At 47.0% G+C, this 20,528-nt stretch overlaps 1 protein-coding gene across 1 annotated transcript in view; it reads left to right on the top strand.

Moving 5' to 3' along the window:
• Positions 1-20,287, top strand: part of LOC134943983 (carboxypeptidase O-like) — a 37,452-nt gene extending 17,165 nt beyond the window's left edge. Inside the window, exons 8-12 of the mRNA XM_063932532.1 lie at positions 4,540-4,630; positions 5,466-5,513; positions 7,473-7,675; positions 16,490-16,574; positions 19,887-20,287. Coding sequence (XP_063788602.1) covers positions 4,540-4,630; positions 5,466-5,513; positions 7,473-7,675; positions 16,490-16,574; positions 19,887-20,161 — 702 coding nt within the window. The 3' untranslated portion in view covers positions 20,162-20,287. The remainder of the gene's footprint in view (positions 1-4,539; positions 4,631-5,465; positions 5,514-7,472; positions 7,676-16,489; positions 16,575-19,886) is intronic.
• Positions 20,288-20,528: the final 241 nt, after the last annotated feature.

Raw genomic sequence — 20,528 nt, 5'->3', positions numbered from 1 at the left:
GTATGAGGTACCGGCTACTGTCTCTGTAGATAACCATCTTAATTCTACTACGAAATCAAATCTTATCAGGGCGTTTCCTAGTGAAAATGCTTATTGCAGTTACTCCTAAACATAAGCCCAGGGAGAAGTACCATTTCCTGGTGGGACGTTTCAATAATCATGTTTTTTATTTGCATATACAAATGGTAATTTAATTTCTGATAAGTGCAAATCATGGAAGTGCAGAGAACTTATCCTAACACACCTACAGTATTTGTCTACCTGCCAGAATTCAAGGTTCCATCAAGAGGAAAAATACTCCTTAAATGGTGTATAAGCTGCAGAGGACACATGACTTGCACTTTACACAGTCCTCGCTGGTCTGATAATCTGTAGAATGTTGTGCAAACTGCAGCATACAGTATAGTGATTTCATGATTGGCCTCAAAGTCCCACATAGACTGCATGAATGTTTTGCCTGTGTAATGAATGATAGATAATTTGCAGGACAGGTCCCAGCCGTAGTCTAGAACTACACATGTAAGGGTGTGCCGCAAAATATAGACACAACGGGGTAAATTTACAAAGATGGGGGTTCTTTTTAAGATGGGATGTTGCCCAAAGCATCCAATCACAGCCTACTCATTTATCTAGCACCTGCTAGAAGATAATACCTGGAATCTGATTAGTTGCAACATCCCATCTTAAATAGAACTCCCGTCTTAGTAAATTTACCCTCAGCGGGTTCTTCTAACCACTATACAGTAGTTATCTGCAGTGCCATAACTAGACATTTTAGCGCTGTGTGCAAGAAACGGCATCGGCGCCCTCCCTTAATGCAAACCGGCGGCAGTGCGCACCGTAGCCGAGCGCAAAAAATATAGGGGCGTGACTTCACTGGAAAGGGGTGTGGCCACAAAATAATACCAATTCATATAATGGTGCACAGTAGTCTCCATTATTCAAATTACGCCGCACAGTAGCGCCACTACACCAGGTAGAGCCCCTTTGACACATTACGTCAGACAGCATCCCCCTTTTTTACACATTACGGCAGACAGCGTCCCCTTTTTTACACATTACGGCAGAGAGCGTTTCCCTTTACATATTACATCAGACAGAGTCCCCCTTTTACACCTTATGGCAGGCAGAGTCCCCCTTTCCCCCTTTAACACAGTACGGCAGCCAGTCCCCCTTACACCCCCTCCTACCCTTAGGGTGTAGTGTAGTGTAGTGAAGTGTACTGTGGTGTAGTGTAGTGTAATGTACTGTAGTGAAGTGTAGTGTAATATAGTGTAGTGTAGTGCACTGGAGTGAAGTGTAGTGTAATATAGTGTAGTGTAGTGTAGTGTAGTCACTTATGTGCTGTTGCGGGCTGGCGGTGGCAGCTTCACGGGGACACGGGAGGGCGGGTGACGGCTTCAGCAGCAGGAGTCTGGTGTGTGGCAGCGGCTTCCATATTGCAGGAGAGGGGGGCTGGGCCATTGAGAAGGCTGCACAGACGCCGCTGCGGCCTTCAGCAGTTTGGGCTCGGAGCTAGCAGGTGAGATGCTCGATTGTGTGCCCTCAGTGCATTTGCGCTGTGGGCAAGGCACCATCGGCACACATCTAGTTACTGCTCTGGTTATCTGTAAAGGCTCACACACAACTAATGCTCTTACACTCCACTAACAGCGGAAAGTGCATTATAAATAATACATAGGGTGAATGTTTCCTGCATTGCATTGAGAGATGTAGATTTCAGAATGGTCATGTCCAAACTCAACTCTACATTGCAGTGTGATTGTAAAACTGTCCAACCAGGAGTGGTTTCGGAGAGGAGAGGGCCTGTGTCCAGGATCCGATTGGACCACTTCCTCTCTGTAAGCGCAGGAGACTCCGGCTTTGCGCTAGAGTCTACCGCGCATGTGCAGGTCCTCAGGAACATGGCGTCCGTGCCTTGTTCCCAGGGACATCTGTTCTGTGCATGCGCGAATCACTGGGAAAATATCCGCCACGCCATTTTCCTGGTGATTTCTGCCGGTTGTGCTGACTTCGGAGTGGTAATATATGTATATGGTTGCAGCACCATTATATATATGCCACTATGTCCAGCATTTGTCGGCTACATGCAGAAGCAGACAGTATTTACCCTGCATGCCGACATAAGACATGTATTTGCAGCCTGCACGCCTTGTGTTACCCGCGCACGGTGTTACCCAGGTGCACAGTTACAGGTATAGGCCCTCATTCCGAGTTGATCGGTCGCAAGGCGATTTTAGCAGAGTTACACACGCTAAGCCGCCGCCTACTGGGAGTGAATCTTAGCTTCTTAAAATTGCGACCGATGTATTCGCAATATTGCGATTACAAACTTCTTAGCAGTTTCTGAGTAGCTCCACACTTACTCTGCCTGTGCGATCAGTTCAGTGCTTGTCGTTCCTGGTTTGACGTCACAAACACACCCAGCGTTCGCCCAGACACTCCCCCGTTTCTCCGGCCACTCCTGCGTTTTTTCCGGAAACGGTAGCGTTTTCATCCACACGCCCCTAAAACGCCATGTTTCCGCCCAGTAACACCCATTTCCTGTCAATCACACTACGATCGCCGGAGCGATGAAAAAGCCGTGAGTAAAAATACTATCTTCATTGTAAAATTACTTGGCGCAGTCGCAGTGCGAATATTGCGCATGCGTACTAAGCGGATTTTCACTGCGATGCGATGAAAAATACCGAGCGAACGACTCGGAATGAGGGCCATAGATCTTGCTCTGTTTTACTTTACTCTTACCTCAGAATCAGCCCATAATGTTTATTTCAAAAACTACCAAAGTCTAGTCTTAAAAAACAACATAAAATCCGGATAGATGCACTATGGAAATGATACAGAAAACAGGTAAGGTATGCTTAGTGCCCAGAGGGGGGGAAATCAACCAAAATGTTACCCTGTAAGGATAAAGTGAAGCATCTCTCAGGCTAGATCTGCCAGGTCTATGGGACAAGACAGAGAAGCTCAGAAAGAGGGAACTTTAGACCTTATTTACAGTATGTTATTTTATTACAATCATTATCTTCACCTTTAGAACATCCATACATACAATTAGATACATTTACAAAAGGTGACTTATTAATTCCGGCATCACAGTATGTATCACAGTTACACTTTAAACCTTGTCACTTTGTGCTAGAATAACTGTCGTCTTTTTATGACCCCCATCTTCAATAAAGCGTTTCAAAGACAAGTTGGAAAACAATAGGAAAATAAGTTCCACCACGCCGCGCTGTGGCTTAGGGGACACTGTGCGCGATGACGCAGGTCCTGCTCTGCGCAGTCCGCCTACCATCAGTGTTGTACGCAAACCATCCGTTTTGTGGGCCTGATTCAGAGTTGATCGTAGCCGTGCAGAATTTTGCACGGCTACGATCATTTACTCCGACATGCAGGGGGGACACTCAGCACAGGGCTAGTCTGCCCCGAATGTCAGGCCCCCCCCCCCCCCCCCCCGCCGCACAAGTACAAAAGCATCGCACCGCGGCGATGCTTTTGTACTTTACGAGTAGCTCCCTGTCTGTTTAACTCCTGCGCGCTGGCAGGGAGCTAGTCGTTGCTGTCCGGGGCGAAGTGGCTGCATGTGATGCATTGTGACGCCGGCGCATGCTCAGTTCAGACCTAAACGGCTGCTGTGCGAAAACACACAGCAGCGATCTGGTCTGAATTAGGCCCTGTGTACAGCGCAGAATCAGGTCTAATATACCCTAACAGTCCAGAACCCTCAATTACTACACATATGTGACGTATGAAGGTCGTCATACCAGAATATCACACATTTCTTCCTTCTACTTCCTTGCAAGAAGGACAGAAATCATTCTACAATGACATGTTCTCTGTATAAGCTTTATATGCAGTGTAGTGCATAGGCAAACGCGGGGGGTGGGGGGGGGTTCTGGTTGCCCAGAAACCCCCTCCTCTTGGCAAGTGGCTCAAATTATAACAACAATAGCAATGGTATATAATACGGTTACTAGAGATGCCACCACATCATGCAGTGTATGGTACAGAGCAGAGCTGCTGCACATGCCCAGTGGGAGCAGCTTCTTCTACCAAGTTTGCTGTGTGTGGATCTGAGCCCTCAGTCAGTGCACTGGACCAGAGAGTAGCTACCAGGAAGAAGAGACAGGAGCCTTACCATGTGGTGGGAGAATGTTTGCATAGAAAGTGCAGTACTGGTTCCATTATATTTGTGTATTTATTTATTATAGTATGTTTAACCTCTTCCTGATTACTTATCTTATTTATATTATTTAAATATGTTTGATACAGCCTATACTATAGACCATATATTGTGTTAAATATTAATACTGTATTCCATGTTCCGCCAAGTGGGAGATTGTGGATTGCATTTGGAAACCCCTCTCTAGAAATCCTGCGTTTGCCACTGTAGTCTAAGCATGTGACTGTAGAAGACTCCATGCATGTAGTAATACCTTCACAGACAGACATATTAGTAATTACAGTACAGAAGGATACACAACATAATGGAAGCCATACCAAAAAAATGTTTAATTTTGGCATTAAACACAGGAGCGTCTGTGGAGAAAGAATCGCGCCCCATACGAAAATGGCACCTGTTACGGAGTGGACCTGAATCGGAATTTTGATGCGCAGTGGTGCAGTAAGTCAATTTGCAAATTACTGAATTTTTCACATTGAAAAATATCTATTTAAAAAAAATGCATACTTTTATTTTCATTTTTAGGCACAATAAACAACCAAATCTGTGTATTGCATTTAATCATGATTAATCTGTTCTTGGCATAATATGTTGCTATGACAAGCATAGGGCAGCATGGATGGTGTAGTGGTTAGCATTACTGCCTCAAAGCACTGAGGTCATGGGTTCGATTCCCACTATGGCTCTAACTGTGCGGAGTTTGTATATTTTCTCCGTACTTGCGTTGGTTTCCTCCAGGTACTCCGGTTTCCTCCCACAATCCGAAAAAATATACTGATAAGTATATTTGGATCCCAACAAAATTAACCCTAGCATGAATGTGTGTGTGGGTACATGTGGTAGGGAATATAGAGTGTAAGCTCCACTGGGGCAGGGACTGATGTGAATGGCCAATTCTCTGTAAAGCCCTGCGGAATATGTGCTATATAAATAACTGGTAATAAATAATAATAAGTGTTACTGGTACTCTGTATATGAAATGTCAGTCAATATTTGACCTGTAACCTGCAATACCTGGCACTATCAGCAGAGGGCACTATTGTCATTGCATTGCATAGGACAGAGCTTACACGTGCACAGATGTATATGAAATAACAGCTTCAAGCACTTCAGAACACGCCTATTACAGAACGTGTCGGGCGAAGGTTGTTACTTGGAATAAGGAACAGGAACACAGCACAGATCAGGGTCAGCAATTGTTTAAACTATTTTCTATAACTTTTTAACTTTTTAATAGCAATAATCTCACTAATATCACCACAATTGCATCTTGTAGGTGCAGTAATAGTGAGATCAGGACTATTTCAGAACTTGCCATCTTTTGGTGAGTAATACATAGGCTTAAAGGCTGTATAGAGGGTGCTATGGTAGTTTCTGTTCAGGGTTGGGTACGGGTGACGGGCGTGACCGCCGGTCACATAACTACGTCCCTCTGTTCAGTTACAGGTCGTAGATAGCGCTGACTGTCTCATTACCAAACTGTTTCCCCGGTACTATGATTGTACAGAAAGAACATTTGTTATTTCAAATTTTAACTTGCCTCATGGCAAGACATCTTCATCTCATTATCATCATCATCATCATCATCATCGTCAAAGTCCCAGACATGACCGCATTTCAGTTGCATCTCCACTTAGATGTGAAGGAGCGTAACTCTGCCATAATGGGTGTGCCGACATAGACAAAGTGCATGACGGAATTGCGGGCTGCGCTGCTTTGGACGGAAGCTAAACATGATGGTTTTCAAACAAATCTTTTACATCCAGCATTGTGACATAAGTGCAGAGATGTAGGGGTCGGTCCTCCAGACATTCGAATCCATACAAATCCTGGAGAACCGATCTGAATAGAGTCCCGGTTTGGATCTTCCCTTGGTTCGGGATTCAGATTTTGGATCCTAATTTGGGGTTTTGGATGGCAAAAATTACATGATTTTACCTGTTTTTATTGTTTTTATTATAGTTTTTTTAAATCACTGATTATACTTTTATTTTTTATAAATTTTTTCCTTTAAACAAAACCAAAAACCGAAAAGTTGTGATTATAATATTTACCTTACGTATCACATTCTTCTAGAAGACCCACAGAAGGGTCATGCCACCAGCCGCTGATCACCAGAGACACTATACCGGTCCAGGGATAATCCCCACATTTGTCCTCTACAAAGCTCAGGATATTTCCCAGGTCCTGTGGATTCATTGCTCCAGTGCTGTACTAGTAGTATATGGTGTTTCGGCAGGAACCTACGTTATGTAGGAAATATTAGCACCTCTCACAAGGCCAAGCCATTTTCATCTCAAGCATATTTCCAGGATGAGACGCTTTCTGACCCATGATGCTACTAAGACCCTTATCCACTCACTGGTCATCTCCAGACTGGACTACTGTAATCTCCTCATAACTGGTTCCCCTGACATATACGCCTCTCTCCACTCCAACCTATCCTCAATGCTGCAGCCCGGCTCATCTTCCTGACCAAACTCACTACGTCCACCTCTCCTCTCTTACTAGACCTTCACTGGCCCCCCTTCCCTTTCAGAATCTAATTCAAACTTCTCACACTCTCTTACAAAGCTCTCACCCACTCCTCTCCCATCTACATCTCTGACCTTATCTCCCTTTACTCTCCCACCCGTCCTCTTCGCTCTGCTAATGCATGCCGACTCTCCTGTCTTCTGATTACTTCCTCTCATCACTACCTCCAAGATTTCTCACATGCTGCTCCCTTTCTCTGGAATTCTCTACCTCTCGCCCTCAGACTCTCCACCACTCTCAAAAAATGTCACACGGGCTCTCAAGACCCACTTCTTCACAAAACCCAGACAAATTTCATCCTAACCCTCTGTCCCATGCTCTCTGTCTACTCCTTGTCACCCCTGTCTGTCTACCCCTCCCCTTTAGAATGTAAGCTCTCACGAGCAGGGCCCTCTTCCTTCATTTGCTTATCCTTTTCTTACTTTAATAATCTTCAACTGCACCAAATCCCGCAGTTTTCTGCCACCTGATACTTATGTCAGTGTCATATGCTGAAGTAGTTATGTTTATTTACCCTGTATTTGTCCAATATTGTCGTCAACTGTAAGTCACTGTTTTCCTGTATTGATTATTTGTTTATGTACTCTGTAATTGGGCGCTGCGGAACCCTTGTGGCGCCATATAAATAAAGGATAATGATAATAATAATTAGCTGATTTGTGACATAGGAGCAGCTGAACGGCCGCAGGGAACCCTGTTGTGATATCTCAGGTGACTTCAGCATTTACTCTTTGTCCCCAATGTTCAGCTATTGGCGCTTCTAGAAACTGCAACAGCTCCACCTTTTGCGGATCATCTGTAGCCTCAGAACCCGAGACTAAGGCACTGTCAGGCCTCATAGAGCTGATCAAGTCTGATATTCTCTTCTACCTGACCATACATTCCTATGGAAAGATGATTCTCCTTCCCTACGGTTACACGCTCGATCTATCTAAGGACCATGAACTGCTGGTAAGTGCTGACTGTAATCTTATTGTTAATAGTCATTCTCCATGGATGAGTTATGGAGTGATCATTGGACCCAAATCATTGGGCAGCAACTTAAACTACAACAACTGGATGAACATACAGACCTGATCGTAGCAGCAAACTTGTTAGCAGTTGGGCAAACCCATGTGCACTGCAGGTGGGGCAGATGTAACATGTGCAGAGAGAGTTAGATTTGGGTGGGTTATAGTGTTTCTGTGCAGGTTAAATACTGGCTGCTTTATTTTTACACTGCAATTTAGATTTCAGTTTGAACACACCTCACCCAACTCTAACTCTCTCTGCACATGTTACATCTGCCCCCCCCCCCCCCCCCCCCCCCCCCTGCAGTGCACATGGTTTTGCCCAACGGCTAACAAATTTGATGCTACAATCAGGTCTGAAAAACGCCCATAGTCATTAAAGGAAAATAGTATTAAAATTGGAGGGGAGGTGTATCAAGTCTTGGAGAGAGAAAAAGTGGGGATGTTGTGCAAAGCAATCAGAGCAAGATGAACTATCACTATCAAGCTGCATTCTCAGAATGCATAAGGGGTCCGCCATGTGTTTGCGATGTCCCGGTATGTATTAAGCTCTGGAAAGTGAAACCTGTTCCCGATAGGCAACGTCATCTATCAGTGGCATTCTCTGGGCAGAGTTTTCTGCAGAGTTCCCCTGAGAGGAACCCAGAAGTCCTGTGTACACAAGGGACAGCTCTTATGCATTACATAAGCAGTGGGATACTGTATATTGCATTGAAAATGATACATTACACATGCAATCAGCTTGTACCTGTCATTTAGCACAGGGACTTTACTTTATCTCTCTCCAAGGTTTGGTCCACCTCCCCTTGTGGCTGTCAGTCCTTATACAACTGCAAACAAGACATTAGGGCCTCATAAAAAGTTATATGCTCATTCATTTGCGTGGTGTAGAAAGAAGCATTTCTGTTACGCACGCATAGCTCAACGCGGCTCCTGACAGGCTATGATGGATTTCACTATAACAGCGCCCAGGTCTGGGCTAGGCTAGGTGCAGGCTGAATGGTCAATACCGGTACAAGGGGTCACGGCTATGATAAGCCACCCTGACATGCGGGAGGACGCCCAGCACAGCGCTAGTCCGTCCCGCATGTCTGGCCCTCCCCCCGCTGCACAGGTACAAAAGCATCCCACGGCGGCAACGCTTTTGTAACTATAGAGTAGCTGCCTACCAGCGCAGCCCTTGCTTGCTGGCAGGGAGCTACCCTTCACTCTCCGGGTCACAGCGGCTACGTGTGACATCACACAGCCACCGTGGCCCGCCCCCCGCACGGTCTGGGTATGCCTGCGTTGCCTGGGCCGCACCCCCAAAATGGTGGTCCAACACCGCTGGCACGCCCCCTCCTGCCCAGCAAACGCCTCTGCCTGTCAATCAGGCAGAGGTGATCGCTGGGCTGAGATGCCGGTCACATCTCTGGCATGCGCCGGCACACTGCGGCCGGCGCATGCGCAGTTCAGACCTGATCGGCTGCTATGCGAAAACGCACAGCAGTGATCAGCTCTTAATCAGCCCCAATGAGCTGGAAACTGATGAGTAGGTTCTGGCAGGGTTTCCACTGAATAACAGCAGCAGGACCAGTCAATAGATGCAGAGTACAAAACTATAACCGGCAGGGAGGCTAAGCCCTTCCAGCCTTTTACAGAACTGTGGTGCATTTTCTACAGTGCATCGCTGTTACTAATCTGCTACATTATCATGCATGCACCAGCAGTATTTACTGGATATACTTATCAAGCCAAGCCTCTAAGCATCGGATACTACCACTGCATTTCCCCGGTGGGCCTCTAATGCCCCAGTCTGACATTACCCATCACTGGGTATTTCAGGAGATGAACATACTGAGGCTGGAGGCTGACTGTGAAAATTATGCTTTTTGAATATTCTCTATTATATTACCAGTACTTTATAATTAGAATTTCTCTATCGTCCTAAGTGGATGCTGGGGTTCCTGAAAGGACCATGGGGGGATAGCGGCTCCGCAGGAGACAGGGCACAAAAAAGTAAAGCTTTTACCAGATCAGGTGGTGTGCACTGGCTCCTCCCCCTATGACCCTCCTCCAGACTCCAGTTAGATTTTGTGCCCGAACGAGAAGGGTGCAATCTAGGTGGCTCTCCTAAAGAGCTGCTTAGAGAAAGTTTAGCTTAGGTTTTTTACTTTACAGTGAGTCCTGCTGGCAACAGGATCACTGCAACGAGGGACTTAGGGGAGAAGTAGTGAACTCACCTGCGTGCAGAGTGGATTTGCTGCTTGGCTACTGGACACTAGCTCCAGAGGGACGATCACAGGTACAGCCTGGATGGTCACCGGAGCCGCGCCGCCGGCCCCCTTGCAGACGCTGAAGAGAGAAGAGGTCCAAAATCGGCGGCTGAAGACTCCTGAGTCTTCATAAAGGTAGCGCACAGCACTGCAGCTGTGCGCCATTTTCCTCTCAGCACACTTCACACAACAGTCACTGAGGGTGCAGAGCGCTGGGGGGGGCGCTCTGAGAGGCAAATAAAAACCTTATTAGAGGCAAAAAATACCTCACATATAGCCCACAGAGGCTATATGGAGATATTTAACCCCTGCCTAACTTCAAAAATAGCGGGAGACGAGCCCGCCGAAAAAGGGGCGGGGCCTATCTCCTCAGCACACAGCGCCATTTTCTCTCACAGAAAAGCTGGAGAGAAGGCTCCCAGGCTCTCCCCTGCACTGCACTACAGAAACAGGGTTAAAACAGAGAGGGGGGGCACTGATTTTGGCGATATTGTATATATATAAAAGATGCTATAAGGGAGAAACACTTATATAAGGTTGTCCCTATATAATTATAGCGTTTTTGGTGTGTGCTGGCAGACTCTCCCTCTGTCTCCCCAAAGGGCTAGTGGGTCCTGTCCTCTGTCAGAGCATTCCCGGTGTGTGTGCTGTGTGTCGGTACGTGTGTGTCGACATGTATGAGGACGATGTTGGTGAGGAGGCGGAGAAATTGCCTGTAATGGTGATGTCACTCTCTAGGGAGTCGACACCGGAATGGATGGCTTATTTAGAGAATTACGTGAGAATGTCAACACGCTGCAAGGTCGGTTGACGACATGAGACGGCCGACAATCTATTAGGACCGGTCCAGGCGTCTCAGAAACACCGTCAGGGGTTTTAAAAACGCCCATTTACCTCAGTCGGTCGACACAGACACAGACACGGACACTGAATACAGTGTCGACGGTGAATAAACAAACGTATTTCTCATTAGGGCCACACGTTAAGGGCAATGAAGGAGGTGTTACGTGTTTCTGATACTACAAGTACCACAAGAAAGGGTATTATGTGGGAGTGAAAAAACTGCCTGTAGTTTTTCCTGAATCAGATAAAATAAAATGAAGTGTGTGATGATGCGTAGGGTTACCCCGATAGCAAATATTGGCGTTATACCCTTTCCCGCCAGAAATTAGGGTACGTTGGGAAACACCCCTTAGGGTGATAAGGCGCTCACACGCTTATCAAGTGGCGTTACCGTCTCCAGATACGGCCGCCCTCAAGGAGCCAGCTGATAGGAAGCTGGAAAAATATCCTAAAAAGTATATACACACATACGGTGGTTATACTGCGACCAGCGATCGCCATCAGCCTGGAGATGCAGTGCTGGGTTGGCTTGGTCGGATTCCCTGACTGAAAATATTTTATTCATGTAGAGCATTTAATAGGATGCATTCTATATATATGTATGTGAGATGCACAGAGGGATATTTGCTCTCTGGCATCAAGATAAGTGCGTTGTCCATATCTCCCAGAAGATGTCAGGGACACGACAGTGGTCAGGTGATACAGATCCCATACGGCAGATGGAAGTATTGCTGTATAAAGGGAAGGAGTTATTTGGGGGTCGGTCCATCGGACCTGGGGACCACAGCAACAGCTGGGAAATCCAACCTTTTTTACCCCAAGTTACATCTCAGCTAAAAAAGACACCGTCTTTTCAGCCTCAATCTTTCCTTTCCCATGAGGGCATGCAGGCAAAAGGCCAGTCATATCTGCCCAGACATAGAGGTAAGGGAAGTAGACTGCAGCAGGCAGCCTTTTCCCAGGAAAAGAAGCCCTCCACCGCGTCTGCCAAGTCCTCAGCATGACGCTGGGGCCGTGCAAGCGGACTCAAGGTGGGGGGGTAGTCTCAAGAGTCTCAGGGCGCAGTGGGATCACTCGCAAGTTGACCCCTAGATCGTACGAGTATTATCCCAGGGGTAAAGATTGGAGAGTCGAGACATCTTCTCCTCGCAGGTTCCTGAAGTCTGCTTTACCAACGGCTCCCTCCGACAGGGAGGCAGCATTGGAAACAATTCACAAGCTGTATATCCAGCAGGTGATAATCAAAGTACCCCTCCTACGACAAGGAAAAGGGTATTATTTTTCCACACTATATTGTGGTACTGAAGCCAGACGGCTTGGTGACACATAGTCTAAATCTAAAATGTTTTGAACACTTACATAAAAGGTTCAAATCGAGATAAAGTCACTCAGAGCAGTGATAGCGAACCGGAAACTATATGGTGTCCCTGGACATCAAGGATTACCTCCATGTCCAAATTTTGTCCTTCTCATCAAGGGTACCTCTGGTTCGTGGTACAGAACTGTCAATATCAGTTTCAGACGATGCCGTTTGAATTATCCACGGCACCCCGGGCCTTTTTACCAAGGTAATGGCCGAAAAGATGTTTCTTCAAAGAAAAAAGGCATCTAAATTATCCCTTACTTGCACGACCTAAAAAGGGCAAGTTCCAGAGAACAGTTGGAGGTCGGAAGAGCACTATCTAAAGTAGTTCTTCGACGGCACGACTGGATTCTAAATATTCCAAGAATCGCAGCTGTTTTCCGACGATACGTCTGCTGTTCCTAGGGATGATTCTGGACACGGTTCAGAAAAAGGTTTTTCTTCCCGAGGAAAAAGCCAAGGAGTTATCCGACCTGTCAGGAACCTCCTAAAACCAGGAAAGGTGTCTGTACATCAATGCACAAGAGTCCTGGGAAAAATGGTGGCTTTTTACGAAGCAATTCCATTCGGCAGATTCCATGCAAGAATTTTCCAAAGGGATCTGTTGGACAAATGGTCAGGGTCGCATCCTCAGATGCACCTGCGAATAACCCTGTCGCCAAGGACAAGGGTATATCTTCTGTGGTGGTTGCAAAAGGCTCATCTATTGGAGGGCCGCAGATTCGGCATACAGGATTTGATCCTGGTGACCACGGACGCCAGCCTGAGAGGTTGGGGAGCAGTCACACAAGGAAGAAACTTCCAGGGGGTATGGACGAACCTGGAAAAGTCTCTTCACATAAACATTCTGGTACTAAGAGCAATCTAAAATGCTCTAAGCCAGGCGGAACCACTCCTGCAAGGAAAACCGGTGTTGATTCAGTCGGACAACATCACGGCGGTCGCCCATGTAAACAGACAGGGCGGCACAAGAAGCAGGAGTGCAATGGCAGAAGCTGCCAACATTCTTCGCTGGGCGGAGAATCACGTAATAGCACTGTCAGCAGTGTTCTTCCCGGGCGTGGACAACTGGGAAGCAGACTTCCTCAGCAGACACGATATTCACCCGGGAGAGGGGGGTCTTCATCCAGAAGTCTTCCACATGCTAATAAACTGTTGGGAAAGACCAATGGTAGACATGATGGCGTCTCGCCTCAAGGACAAGTATTGCGCCAGGTCAAGAGATCCACAGGCAATAGCTGTGGACGCACTGGTAACACCTTGGGTGTACAAATCAGTATATGTGTTTCCTCCTCTGCCTCTCATACCAAAGGTATTGAAGATTATACGGTGAGGAGGAGTAAGAACAATACTAGTGGCTCCGGATTAGCCGAGAAGGACTTGGTACCCGGAACTTCAAGAGTTGGTCACGGACGACCCGTGCCCTCTACTTCTGAGAAGGGACCTGCTACAACAGGGTCCCTGTCTCTTTCAAGACTTACCGCGGCTGCGTTTGACGGCATGGCGGTTGAACGCCGGATCCTAAAAGGGAAAGGCATTCCAGAAGAAGTCATTCCTACCTTGATTAAGGCAAGGAAGGAAGTCACCGCGAAACATTATCACCGCATTTGGCGAAAATATGTCGCGTGGTGCGAGGATCGGAGTGTTCCGACGGAGGAATTTCAACTGGGTCGTTTCCTACATTTCCTACAATCAGGATTGTCTATGGGTCTCAAATTGAGATCTATTAAGGTTCAAATTTCGGCCCTGTCAATATTCTTCCAAAAAGAATTGGCCTCAGTTCCTGAGGTACGGACTTTTGTTAAAGGAGTACTGCATATACAGCCTCCTGTGGTGCCTCCGGTGGCACCGTGGGATCTAAATGTCGTTTTAGATTTCCTCAAATCCCATTGGTTTGAACCATTGAAAAAGGTGGATTTTAAATATCTCACATGGAAAGTGACTATGTTACTGGCCCTGGCTTCCGCCAGGAGAGTATCTGAATTGGCGGCTTTATCTTATAAAAGCCCTTATCTAATCTTCCATTCGGATAGGGCAGAACTGAGGACTCGTCCGCATTTTCTCCCTAAGGTGGTATCAGCGTTTCACCTGAACCAACCTATTGTGGTGCCTGCGGCCACTGGCGACTTGGAGGACTCCAAGTTGTTGGACGTTGTCAGAGCCTTAAAAATATACATTTCAAGCACGGCTGAAGTCAGAAAATCTGACTCGCTGTTGATACTATATGCACCCAACAAGTTGGGTGCCCCTGCTTCTAAGCAGACGATTGCTCGTTGGATTTGTAACACAATTCAACTTGCTCATTCTGTGGCAGGCCTGCCACAGCCTAAATCTGTTAAGGCCCATTCCACAAGGAAGGTGGGCTCATCTTGGGCGGCTGCCCGAGGGGTCTCGGCATTACAATTCTGCCGAGCAGCTACGTGGTCGGGGGAAAACACGTTTGTAAAATTCTACAAATTTGATACCCTGGCAAAAGAGGACTTGGAATTCTCTCATTCGGTGCTGCAGAGTCATCCGCACTCTCCCGCCCGTTTGGGAGCTTTGGTATAATCCCCATGGTCCTTTCAGGAACCCCAGCATCCACTTAGGACGATAGAGAAAATAAGAATTTACTTACCGATAATTCTATTTCTCGGAGTCCGTAGTGGATGCTGGGCGCCCATCCCAAGTGCGGATTATCTGCAATACTGTACATAGTTATTGTTAACAAATTCGGGTTATATTGTTAAGGAGCCATCTTTAAGAGGCTCTTTCTGTTATCATACTGTTAACTGGGTTTAGATCACAAGTTGTACGGTGTGATTGGTGTGGCTGGTATGAGTCTTACCCGGGATTCAAATTGCCTCCCTTATTGTGTACGCTCGTCCGGGCACAGTACCTAACTGGAGTCTGGAGGAGGGTCATAGGGGGAGGAGCCAGTGCACACCACCTGATCTGGTAAAAGCTTTACTTTTTTGTGCCCTGTCTCCTGCGGAGCCGCTATCCCCCCATGGTCCTTTCAGGAACCCCAGCATCCACTACGGACTCCGAGAAATAGAATTATCGGTAAGTAAATTCTTATTATTATACCATGTGGGATATAAAAAACTCAATTCTGCATTAAAAAAAAAAACAACACATTTTGACATCTGTGGTGACATGTTGTGCTAGATGTATCATACTCAGTGACGCAGCGTTTTTATCGTATGAGCATATATTTAATAATAATGTATGTGTTTGTATGAGTAGTCACTCTATTTTAATGTTGCTCTGATTCCTTAAACTGGCACCTGGCCTATATACATCTATAATGCACTATGTGTCCCAGAAATGAGACATTGCCATGACTATACTGAGGGTGGCACAAATGGTTCTGCTGCGCACTGCACCTGTCTCCAGCTTGTGGGATGGCTGGTGGTGCACTAAGCTGCCGAACAGGTTATTAGGTCATGCTCGGCGCCCAGTTTTCGGCTTCCTGCTTCTCCTTCTATTATTCCATGATGGTCAGCGAGCACTGGAGGGCAGGAAGGGGGGGTCGCAAGGGGACAGGAATGTTGTTGTATGAAACTGACATTATTTTCAGTTATACCATCTCATATAAATAGCATCATAAAAGGAATTTATAGTCCTGATGAAAGTATGATTACCACTGAAACCTTGTGTATGCTGCAGTAATAACATATGCACAGAAGATTAATGTGTGGGCAGTTTCATTATATTGCTACAGTATGTATGTAGTGTGAGTTCCAGCACTTATGCGCATGACAGCCCCAAGCAACAATTGCTCAATCAAAAATGGCGTGCAAGCATATTGGATTTTATTTGGCACGACTTGTTTCAAGGATTGCCAAGAGAGCTTACGTTTCTTGTAAAAGGTGCCACTAAAGCACAATGGTGGAATACTAACATAAATAATGATGCACCACCACAAAATAGAAAGCCTAAGGAAACTTAAGGTAACATACAGAGTACAGAGGCGTATTTATAACAGGTGCAGGTTGTGCGGCGCACACTGCACAAAACTGCATTTACTTCCCGGGGGCAAAAGTTATTGGCAGAAATATGGTGCTTATGCAGAAGATAACAAAGACTTGCACAGGGACAGAGTGTTTGTAACCTTCTGCGCATGCATCAGCGCCATATGTTCAAGGGTCCGACATGTATATTTGCACACGGGGCTCCTTATGCCGTAAAACGCTCCTGAAAGAGTAGTAAGAGAATAATAGATTATATTTGCGTTAAGAATATGGAAGCTTCATCTAAAGGTGCACAAGCTTGTGTGACGATAGAGTAACAGAACAATCTTTCCTTTCAGATGAGCGTGGCAAACAGAGCTAACGCCAAAATGAAGGAGAAGCACAACAATGAGTATGCGGTGGGAAATTCAGCAGATGTAATACGTGAGTAATGTACTGACATACATGGCTGGAAGAGGAAATGCTCCCTGGACCCATATCAACTTATCGGTAGTTGGGTTTGCGGAACTAAATAGTCTAGAACAGAACTTAGGGGGTCATTCCGAGTTGATCGCTAGCTGCCGTTGTTCGCTGTGTAGCGATCAGGGAAAAAAACGGCTAATCTGCGCATGCATATGCACCACAATACGCACGCGCTTCGTACGGGTACAAAGTCCATTGTGGTTTTGCACTGGTTCTAGCGACGATTCCATTCGCACAGCCGGCCGCAAGGAGATTGACAGAAAGAGGACGTTTCTGGGTGTCACCTGGCCGTTTTCAGGGAGTGCTTAGAAAAACGCAGACATGGCAGAAAAAATGCAGGCATGGCTGGGCGTTCGCTGGGCGGGTGTGTGACGTCAAAAGCCGTCCCTCCGTCATTAGAATCAACGCAAACGAAGAGCTGGTCTTGTTCTGCACAAAAAGATTTTGCAGGCGCTCTGCTGCACAGGCGTTCACACTTCTACAAACCGAAAATACACTCCAGTGGGCAGCGACAATTCGTTTGCATGGCTGCTAAAAACTGCTAGCGAGCGATCAACTTGGAATGACCCCCATAGTGGCCTCTTCCTGAGCCCCTCCTTCCTCCCTCCTATACAGTGAGCAAAGGACGTTAAGGTTACATATAAGATGGAATGAGAAATCATTGTTATGTTCTACAGGGTGGACAATTGCCACCTCTAAGGTCCCACCCATTCCAGGTACCAGTTTCAGTAGCATGCCTGCGTTTGGGTAAAGATTTTGCCGACAAATCTGACCATTATAGATCAAACTCGCCAGGAATGTGCGTGAGACTCACAAATGTTTGTAGCCTCCTGGGAAATGGACGGAACAGGGGTATGATGACGCAGTCTAAAAGGAACAAGACCAAAATGACATCACACATCCCCCCCCCCCACACTGTATTCTCTCAGAAGCCAGAAATGTGTATTACACATTTGACATTATATTCATAAATAAAAACACAAACACCCCTCTTTGGAGGTCTCTTAAACCTCATCTGACAAATGAAGCTAGAAAGATAAATATTATTTATGGGGTTTTTTTTTGTTTTGTTTTAAGGGTCAAAGAAGAATTTTCATGGGGGTGGAGGGGTGGTATAAGGTTACATAGGCACCTGAAATCTGCAATACAAGCCACATTCCCCTTATTAGAAGTTTTTTGTTTTTGTTTTAGACTGAAATAGTTTTCTAATTGTCAAATGGTCAACACAGACAAGGTTGACACATGGTTTTTCATGATTTTTCATGGTTTTTAGAGTTAGCTTGAGTGTTACGGGTTAGGCACTAGGGGAGGGTCAGGGTTAGACACTAGAGGTAGGGTCAGGGTTAGGCTGCGGGAGGGGATGGTTAGGGTCAGGCACCAGGCGGAGGGTAAGGGTTAGGCACTAGGGGGAGGGTCCGGGTTACGCACTAGGGGGAGGGTAAGGGTTAGCCACTAGGGGAGGGTCAGGGTTAGGCTGCGGGAGGGAATGGTTTGGGTTAGGCACCAGGGAAAAGGTTAGGGTCAGGCACTAAGGCACTAGGAGGAGAGGGTTAGGCTATAGAAGAGGATGGTTAGGGTTACACACTGGGGGAGGGTAAGGGTTAGGCACTAGGGGGAGGGTCGGGGTTAGGCACTAGGGGGAGGGTCAAGGTTAAACACTAGGGTGAGGGTCAGGGTTAGGCTGTGGAAGGGAATGGTTAGGGTTAGGCAGCAGGGGGTGGGTTAGGGTTAGGCACCAGGGAAAGGGTTAGGGTCAGGCACTAAGGCACTAGGAGGAGAGGGTTAGGCTGTAGAAGAGGATGGTTAGGGTTACGCACTAGGGGGAGGGTAAGGATTAGGCTCTAGGGGGAGGGTCAAGATTAGGCACTAGGGGAGGGTCAGGGTTAGACACTAGGGGGAGGGTCAGGGTTAGGCTGTGGGAGGGGATGGTTAGGGTTAGGCAGCAGGGGGTGGGTTAGGGTTAGGGACCAGGGAAAGGGTTAGAGTCAGACACTAAGGCACTAGGAGGAGAGGGTTAGGCTATAGAAGAGGATGGTTAGGGTTAGGCACTAGGGGGAGGGTTAGGGTTACGCACCAGGGGGAGGGTAAGGATTAGGCACTAGGGGGAGAGTCAGGGTTAGTCACTAGGGGGAGGGTCAGGGTTAGACACTAGGGAGTGGGTCAGGGTTAGGCTGCGGGAGGGGATGGTTAGGGTTAGGCAGCAGGGGGTGGGTTAGGGTTAGGCACCATGGTTAGGGTCAGGCACTAAGGCACTAGGAGGAGAGGGTTAGGCTATAGAAGAGGATGGTTAGGGTTAGGCACTAGGGAGGGTCAGGGTTAGGCACTAGGGGGAGGGTCAGGGTTAGACACTAGGGGAAGGGTCAGGGTTAGGCTGCGGGAGGGGATGGTTAGGGTTAGGCAGCAGGGGGTGGGTTAGGGTTAGGCACCAGGGAAAGGGTTAGGCTCAGGCACTAAGGCACTAGGAGGAGAGAGTTAGGCTATAGAAGAGGATGGTTAGGGTTAGGCACTAGGGGGAGGGTTAGGGTTAGGCACTAGGGGGAGGGTTAGGGTTACGCACCAGGGGGAGGGTAAGGGTTAGGCACTAGGGGGAGGGTTAGGGTTACGCACCAGGGGGAGGGTAAGGATTAGGCACTAGGAGGAGAGTCAGGGTTAGTCACTAGGGGGAGGGTCAGGGTTAGGCACTAGGGGGAGGGTTAGGGTTATGCACCAGGGGGAGGGTAAGGGTTAGGCACTAGGGGGAGGGTTAGGGTTAGTCACTAGGGGGAGGGTCAGGGTTAGACACTAGGGGGTGTGTCAGGGTTAGGGTTAAAATAACAAAAGAAAGTTGCAACCTTTTCTGTGTCGACCACCTGTATGTCGACCTTTTGAGCCTGTTGACCTTTTAACCCCATTGAACTAAGTCCATGTCTACCATTTAACTGTCGACCGTGTGACCCTGTAAGCCTTTAGACCCCATTGACCCTTTAACTGTTGACTACCCGGTGTCAACGTATTGAATGTCTATGTTTATACTGCCAAACTTTCAATCCACACCTGGCAGCTGGTACAAAGTGCACAATCTTGAGTCTGTATGGGATTGTCCGTAGGATGGCATGGACACGCCCCTGTTGACGATACAGCTTCTGCAAGGGGCTACAAAGGGGTGTGGCAATGCCCCCAAAGGCTTGGGCAGGCCGCCCTGGCACAGAATGCAGAACCACACTGAGCATGCACATACCGTATGTGTGTTGTGCGATCATACGTTTCAGCTGCACTTTTCTATATGTTTTACAGAATATTTTGACTCTGGGTCATCAGGTGATTGGGCGACTGACATTGGAATCAAATTCTCATATACCTTTGAGCTAAGAGACAATGGCACCTATGGATTTCAGCTCCCAGCAGACCAAATTCAGCCCACTTGTGAAGAGACTACAACTGCAATCATGTCCTTTGTAGAATATGTCAGTGAAAACTATCTTGAAGACAGTGCGTTGTCCGTCACTTCTTCCTGGCTCAGCGTCCCCTTCTCACTGGCTGTTTGCATGTACTACGCCACAGCCAATTAATTGCCTCATTTGTGATTAAGGTTTGTGGACAATGTTGATGTTCGATGCAAATGAAAATACAATTGTGAAATAATTACCTAAGAAGAACGCCAATATTGGTACAATTAAAATGGAAGTTGAATTATACCTCTCCCCTGTCATCCTTTAAGTACGATACATAGGCGTCAGAACGGGGGGAAAGGGGCTTCCTCCCAAAAATAAAAAAAATAAAAAATTGAAAGGCATCTGTCAATGTACTGGGTTGCGCGCCATCTAGGGTTAGATTACAGGGCAGGGCAGTTGAAGATACAGAAACCTATGGGGTATGCAGCCGCCGGGTGGAATGGAGAGATCGCATCAAGTATCCAAGACATCTTCTGTGGTCCCT

Source organism: Pseudophryne corroboree, chromosome 7 (genome assembly GCF_028390025.1).
Source record: "Pseudophryne corroboree isolate aPseCor3 chromosome 7, aPseCor3.hap2, whole genome shotgun sequence".
Lineage (NCBI taxonomy): Eukaryota > Metazoa > Chordata > Amphibia > Anura > Myobatrachidae > Pseudophryne > Pseudophryne corroboree.
The sequence above is the reverse complement of the archived record's forward strand: the minus strand, read 5'-3'. Positions and strand labels throughout refer to the sequence as shown.